At 46.2% G+C, this 7,789-nt stretch overlaps 1 protein-coding gene across 1 annotated transcript; it reads right to left on the reverse strand.

The window, feature by feature from the left end:
• Nucleotides 1–4,844: 4,844 nt before the first annotated feature.
• Nucleotides 4,845–7,001, reverse strand: LOC9657290 (U-box domain-containing protein 4). The gene is made up of 3 exons (XM_002980919.2): nucleotides 6,717–7,001; nucleotides 4,993–6,513; nucleotides 4,845–4,933 (listed from the first exon to the last, which is right to left on the reverse strand). Exons 1-3 carry the CDS (start codon nucleotides 6,999–7,001, stop codon nucleotides 4,874–4,876), a joined length of 1,866 nt encoding a protein of 621 aa, XP_002980965.2. The 3' UTR covers nucleotides 4,845–4,873.
• Nucleotides 7,002–7,789: the final 788 nt, after the last annotated feature.

The raw sequence follows: 7,789 nt of genomic DNA on the forward strand, positions 1-7,789 counted from the left end.
GTCACCCTTCTTAGAAAAGTGCAACGACCACTTTTCTACACCAACTCCAGACTCTATCCAACTCAATTGCCTTAGCCCCAAAAAGTCAGCATCCCTTTCGGGCCGCATCATACAAACTATCTAGGTTTAAGCCAACCGAAGTTAACTCCAACCTCTTCACTAGTTTGTACTGGCTTACAAAAACGGAATGGTTTTCGGGCAAAGTGATTAACAGATCAGTCATTGGAAAAGCCTAAGAAAATTTGTGGAAAATTTTCCATTCTAGAGAAAGAATGACTCTCAATCCATCACTACTAGCAGGTAGGTAGTGAAGCTAGTCTGCCTGCACGAAGTAGCATTAAGGTATCTTTAACTGGATTCTTGGTGATGGTCCATTATGCCACTTTGGGGTTGATCATCATTTACCCAAGCAACTTCGTAAATACTTTGCTCATTATTACATGGATATGATATAAATCACAATGACTTGATCATCAATCAAGCAACACTATGAGCAATGCCCATGTCACTACTGCAAAGGTTTATGTGAATATCAAGTGCCAACTCGATTCGACAAAATGCAACATAAATGCCATACCCTATCAATAGAGATTTACAACACCTAGCACCACTAACTTTTGTTCACGACACAAACAAGCTCATGCCACTCTCTTTCCGACCAAACTCAACACTAATCCAACACCAAGCTACTCAAGGAGCAATAGCAAGGTTCCCCGGTAAAGAATTGAGCATTGCAACCCAAGTCTTCTAATAGCAAGCCTAGACAAAATAGTATAGCACTTCACCGCTATCCATCCCACAACTCACCATTGTAAGACCACCATCTCTAACATGCATCAAGATAAGGACTATTGATTGCATGATGTGAACACAAGCAATGAGTTAACACCTCGTTGCAGATCATCTCTCCAATAAGAGAAAATGATTTACGTATTTGATCCTCCGTCCCCGATGACTCTCTTTTCGGTCTCATCTTTGACCAAACCTCAAACTTGCTTTCACACTGCCTTCAGTTCAATCGAAGAAAAGTTTATGAGAGAGCACAGCCATGACTACTTGAACCAATAGACTAATCCCTATAGTCTTGATTGATCCACTTATAATCATGCCTAGGAAGGATCCACTAGTGCCGTGCTAAACAGCTACAAACTAGCCTATTTGCCACTCATAGCAAACCCAGGGAGGTTTGCTTTCACCCATGGTACAAGGAATAACTCATGGAACCACTGGAACCACTCATGGAACCACCAATAGGCTAACATTAATCTTGCCAACTTAAAGTGTAACTTCAAGTTGCTAATGTGCCTCACTTACAAGCCCAAGCGAAAACTCGTGTTAATGGAACAACTTATATCCAACTTATAAGCCCAAGTGCAAGCTCATATAATACGGTACAAAACGGTAACCAAATCCATACCCAAGGAATGATTGTGAAGTCTTAGCATCCAAACGTGTACCCACTCAGATCATCGTTTTCATCTCTGCGTATGCAACGAGACTAGTTGCCCAATCTCATTGAATAGTACTCGCTGAGACTCATCCTCTGTAGTGCACGTGGTTTTGACCCTTTATCTTATAGTGATTTACCATAGGATAACACCACAAAGTGGAACCTAAACCCTCTTTGTGCCACGTGACAGATGCCACGTGTCACATACCATGTGTCCAAAGGAATGTGGTGCAAAACTCGAGGTTCAGAGCCTTGGGCCACTGAACAAAGGAACGGTGCCAAACTCCCAAGCGTGAAGCCAAGGAGTGATGGAACCAGATCATGGAGCAACTCCCGAGCATATAGCCCAATAAGAGCCCGGAGCGACTTGGAATAGTCCTGGAGCAACCAGCATTTCAATGCCAGGACCAGCACGCAAAACGGAGCCAAATGGAGTTTGGCGCTATTTCGGCATAGCGGTGGCCTAACGTGAGGATATGGGTACTCCACCAGCTAGCATGGAATGGAACTTGGGCTTGGACCCAAGCCGGACGTAGAACAAGGACAAGCACGCAAGCAGGAATTAGACTATGCCTCAAGTTGATTGGCCATGCCCGACCTACCCACTATCCCTAGGAACCCCCCACAGCCCCCTCCCCCCCCCCCCCGTGAGGAACACATGCTTTGGGCTTTCACCCCAAGCCTCCTTTAATATCAGGAGTTAGTCTCTGGGACAAGCTTGAAACTTACTAAATATGGAATGGTGCTAGATTGCGAATTTGGACACGAGACGAACACCATTATGTTCAGGATAATCTCTACATTCCGTAGATATGCCAAATGAGCAAATCTGGACACTTTCCATAAATAGCATTTGGGACCAAAATGAGACTAACACAAAGGCCATGATAGTGAGGGCGTTTGGCAGACACGGTAAGTTATCATCTAGCAATATTGAAGGACCAAGTTCAATGTCACGGGGGTTCCCAACACTAGCAAATGCAAGTCAATGAATGAGTTTCTCTAACCAGGTCAAGTATGCTTGACTAATAGCACTTAGGAATTCCGTCCTTATGCCCATCTGGTCAAGTGCACACGCGAGGACCAGTTTCTCAACTAGCTTAGGTGGAGACTGATAACGGGTCCAGCAATACCGACCTTCTGCCATCGTGGCAGTAAGGTAAGAGTGTCCGTAAGGACTAATCGACAAGTAATTTTCAATACCTGAAGTCACATTCGTTAAAGATTAGAACACAAAAGTATAAAGAAAAAGTAGACTATCTTTAACACTTCGTGTGTATAGTGAAATATTTAGACATAGGGTAGTTACTGTCAATTGGTCATATCACCTGTCTCTTTCTTAATGTTTTTTATTTTGTTTTAAATGGCATGACCGTGTAAACAACTCTAACTACCCATTTACAGTAATCTATCTAAACCTTACTAATGGGTTTGGTTCTCTCTATATTATTTGCAAGTAGGGGCATATCATCTTTTGTAACCTGGGTGACACCATGGTGGCTAACTTTATTAGTCATTTCCTTGTTGATGACAATTGGAAAGTGTTTGAGTTCTAGTGCATTTGCATTAAACAAAAAAATTGCATTTTAACTCATATAAGTCTGATGCACTTCTCCCAAAGTGTACCAGTGTTGAACTTCTCCTTGCATCACAAACTTGTACTCTGTCTTCCTTCCGGACTAACAATCACCTGCAGTGCAAGGATATGTAACACTCGCTGCTTGTTTACCCACGCTAGCACGCCATCGACATACTTGAACGAGTACTTCCTAGGCAACATGTATCTTCCTGCTTCCATTGATATGGCCTGATCACTGCTGGTTCACCCTTTAAAGCCTCCAGCTTGAACACTTCGATTTGTTCCCCTTGGAAGTTCAACCCGATAGCCTCTCCGACAAAACCCTCGCAAGCCCACCCGACTTCCGGCCAAATCACGTTGGCTTTCTTGAGTTTGTGCAGAAGGTTGTTCTTGAACTCTAGTGAGCGATAGACTGTGCCCTTCAAGCGCTCTAAAGCCGCTTCTCCATGTACTGCATGGAGATAGTTGGTGCAAAAAGATCCATTGTGAACATGGCCCTTGAACACAGATGCAGGATCTCTAAGCTTCTCTACCTCCCCTGCGTACCTGTTCTTGATGTAGTCTCGGATGGATTCAAAGGGCTCAGCTGCCCTGAAGTTAAGCAGGACCATTTCCACTCTCTCTTTTCGTCCAGGTACTTCTCTGGGCTTTCCCTGTAGATTTCATTTCCCATACCCGGATCCAGCATAGGAATGCCCAAACGTCTCTTCTTGCTGAAGAATGTCTGTGTGATGCCTTCAACGTATCCTTTACAAGCTTTGTCTAGGAAGAACAGGGACATCGGGTGCTTGCCATCATAAAGCATAACATCCGCCTTGACAGTGTAAGCCAGAAGCTCCCAAGGGGCAGAGCTGATTATTGTGTAAGCTCCAGGTTGAGGAAGAAATTGTGAAACTGGATGCATCAAACTCCGTTACCACAGCATTCAGGTAACAAAAACCGCGATCTTCTCTGTATATAATCGTTATATGGTTGCAGCGACGTCTCTGCAAACTTGACATCCGAGTTGATTGCCGTGAAAACTGTCTACCCGTCCCTGTGGCTCGCAAATTTCTTCTCCTTCAAGGTAGAAGACCCGAAAGGCTGTGTCCATCGCTTCACTTGCGGTACCTTGGTCTATCCGCGTCATCATCGTCACTATCAGTGTCACGCAGGGACACAAAGCCTTGAAGAGGTCCTTGCAACAGTTTCGGTCCGGATTGGCTGCGAGGACGACAGCCTCCAACTCTTGGTAAATCCGGTGGTAGCGTCGAGTCCATTGATTTGATATATCCAGGTTGACATGGGCAGTACAAAGACGATGAGGGCGACTTGATACTTTTGTCCAGCGACAACGACTTGGCGCTGGCCGTGGCCTCCGCAAAAGCTTACGGAATGAAGGTACAGTATAGCTCGAGTTTTCAAAGATAAACACACTCGCTTTCTTTCACTCGCCTCTCGCAGGTATTGAGGCTTTACGTCGACTGCCCACACACGGCGGGCAAGCTGTGCAGATGGAAATCGCTTCGCAGGACGGTGATTGCATCCATTCTGGTGATCGTTGGCCTTGGCTTCCTCATCCATGCAAGACAGACTGGCAACGAGCCATGGAAGCTCGCCTGGAACCGGGTTCTCAGCTTTAGGCAGCGGCAAGAAGAAGATCTGTGACATCACTTGATGCTATAACAACCGTATCTCCTTCTTTGACGATGTTACTACCTGGTTTAAATCCCAAAAGCTTCGTTGACAAAACAGTAGCTCAAGCTGACCTCTGGCTTCTCCAGCGTAAACGATCAGAATACCATAGCAAAGTCGGGCACTTGTTGTGATTCAAAGCTCACTTCTATGGCGGCACAAAGCGAACATCAGTACTCATGTTGCTTTCCAACTCGTTGCTCTCGAAAGTGACGAAGTAGCGCCAGTGCCTAGACACATTTCCGTATCAAAAAATCCCTCTGTGAGCGTAGAAAGAAAGATGAAGTACCTTATCTTTGCCTCGTGGTGTGCCCGCGAGAGATAACGCATGCAACGGTGGCACCGCGCCTTCCTGCAACACCATTGCTCGGTGCTTGCTACTGTTGATGCAGAGATGGAGCAGAGCAGCCGCGGCATTCTCTTGTCCTCGCAGGGAGCCCGTCTCCACCACCTGGACCAGCGCGATGATGCCTCCTTCCTCGGCGATGGACACTCTCCCTTCTGGCACAGTTGACAGATTCGCCAGTATGGCAACCGCTTTGTCCACCATGCCCGTCGCAGCTTGCGAGGCCAGCTCCACCAGCGGCCTGATAGCTCCAGCTCTGACCATCCTCGGCTTGTTGTCGTGAGAGGTTGAGAGGTTGAAGAGCGCCGTTGCTGCGTCCTTCTTGCCACCGGGGCTGCCGCTTGCCAGCAGTTCCACCAGAGGAGATATCGCACCCGCGGCACCAATCACTTCCTTGTTGTTGTCCACCACGGAAAGGTTGAAGAGCGTAGCGGCAGCGTTCTCCACTGCTGCGCTGCTTCCCGCTTTCAACACCCTCACCAGTGGATCGATGGCACCCGCCCGGGAGATCTCCGCCTTGTTGTTGTCGTTGATGGAGAGGTTCAAGAGAGCTGTCACGGCGATTTCCTGGGTTTGCTCGTCACCATCGTCTAATAACGCGATCAGAGGCCTCACGGCACCGGCCTCGACAACCAATATCCTGCTCTGTATGTCGTCTTTAGCCAGCAGGCGTAGCTCTGCCGCCGCGTACTTGCGAGCTCCAGCAAACGGAGAGCTCAAATCAGTCACCAAGTTCGTAATGAGTTGCTCGAAAGCCTGCGACGTCTTACCACTTCTTGTCACCCTGTCCTGAAAGCTGTTATGCCGTCTGTCGAGCTCCAGTAAGGAATGAAAGCGAGAAGCTCGCCCCAGGGACTTGGTTTGCCTGTAGTAGCGGCCACTGGCCGCGTTCCTTGCACAGCCCACATTTTTCTCAAGAGCAGCAGCCTCAGGAGTAGTTGGAGCAACGTTGTTTGCTTCACACCAGCTTGTGATGAGCGCCTTGACCGTATAGTTTGGTATCAAGTTGTCATGCGGCAAAGGTTGGCGTGTCTTTGGACACGAAAAGTTTCCCTGCTCCAGCCACCTCTGGATATAAGCTCTCTCGTATGTCTGCCCCGAGGCCACAATCACCGGATCCACCATCAGCTCCAAAGAAAGGGGACACCTGAAATTTGCTGGGATAGGCACACCCCAAGCCTTGTCATCGTCGTCTATTTCGCTCAGCAGTTGAGTGAAGAGCAACAAGACGTCCTGTATCTCGGCCTTTTGGTCCTCCGAGGCAGCATTCTCCCCCTCTCTCTGCAAAGCTTCCAGTTCCTTCCCTAGGCTATTGTTGCATCTGATGCCCACCTTGCTTGCAATGCTCTGGAGCTTGTTTCTCCCAGCGGCTTTCCCATGTCTATGTTGCAAGAGCATTGTGTCGATTTCCTCGGCTAGCCTGCCATCGGACACGTCTACAAAGTAGCTACTATTTCCACCAGCCTGCAAGACTGTCGTTTCGTTAAGGAGTGTTACCATCTGTAAAGAATGTGAGAGGTGCTTGCCTTGTGAGGAAAATTCTTCAAGGCGTGCTCGATTTGCAGCGTCACATCCTTAAATCTTGTAGTCAAGAGCTGGCAACGCCATACCTGGAAGGAAATCTCGGTACTAAGCTAACTTTTCAAGGCTTTCACTAGTAAGCTTACCTTGTATATCTTGCTTCCCGACATGTCCAACAAGACCTTAGCTCCTTGAAGCGCATTTTCAAGAGATCCAGCCCTTTCTCCTGCGATCGCAGATGAATCCCCCTCAGCCAGCACTGGCGCTACGGACTTGAGATACACTAGAAGCTGCAGCTGATGCGAGGATAGCGAGTCCCTGCCAGAAGAAGCAGTAGAAGAGCCGCTGTCGCCGCCATGTTCGCAGCCAGCTATCAAACCCCGTAGCACGCCAGAAATTCGGGCGTGCGCAGTGCCACGATTCGCCTCCATTCCCGAAATATCCGAAGTATTTCTTTCCCGCGCTCACCACCTGGACTATAGGGAAGTTGTGTGGAGGAGCATTCTCACTCCATACCCACTCACCCTGGGAAGGCCGATCGAGGCGAGGGGATCCATTGGCGGCGATGCAAACCCTACTGCTAGCGCTGTGCTCCGCTGTGGAGCTGCCGAGGGCGGCAATTCGTATAAAATAACAAACGTACAAAAAACAACACGATTCTTTGTGCTTAAGAAAAGAATCTCATTTAAAAAAGCTATAATATGAATAATTGGTTTGCTTAAGCAAACCTGTGGTGGTAGTGGATATACCTAAAATATTCTTGAATTTTGGGATATTTTACCATCTAACGATTGTTATTTATTTAGATTAATTTTTTTATTTTTTATTTATAATAATTTTATAATTTATAAAAATTAAATACTTATTATATTTTATTTTTCTGTGAAGGAATATTTTAAAAGTCTTAATAGTTGTTGTGTTTATAAATTATAAACATGCATTTGATCATTTGGATTAATAAATTGTAAACTAGATAGACAACAGGAATAATTGCTTTGATAATATATAGGCAGAAAGAAATGAGTTTATGATTGCTTTGATCTACTAATTATCATGGATGGATTGCTCACTACCAACAAAGGAACTAGAAGAAAGCATTATATTTTGTAATGAGATAGAATTTATTTATGAAGAGATGGGTTTGAGCTTGCTCAACTTAAAAGTGAGTGAGTAAACACAAAATGTGATTTAAAAATAAAAATTTGAAGTTTTCTTCATT

This window comes from Selaginella moellendorffii, unplaced genomic scaffold (assembly GCF_000143415.4).
Source record: "Selaginella moellendorffii unplaced genomic scaffold, v1.0 SELMOscaffold_46, whole genome shotgun sequence".
In the NCBI taxonomy this organism is placed as follows: domain Eukaryota; kingdom Viridiplantae; phylum Streptophyta; class Lycopodiopsida; order Selaginellales; family Selaginellaceae; genus Selaginella; species Selaginella moellendorffii.

What these genes read in the sequence shown, in the direction of transcription:
- LOC9657290 (XM_002980919.2), bottom strand. Translation starts at nt 7,001, where the DNA reads ATGGAGGCGAATCGTGGCACTGCGCACGCCCGAATTTCTGGCGTGCTA. An exon ending in CGGGAAGCAAGATATACAAG is followed by an intron (nt 6,514 to 6,716) that starts GTAAGCTTACTA and finishes ACAGTCTTGCAG; the next exon opens with GCTGGTGGAAATAGTAGCTA. An exon ending in CACCACGAGGCAAAGATAAG is followed by an intron (nt 4,934 to 4,992) that starts GTACTTCATCTT and finishes AAATGTGTCTAG; the next exon opens with GCACTGGCGCTACTTCGTCA.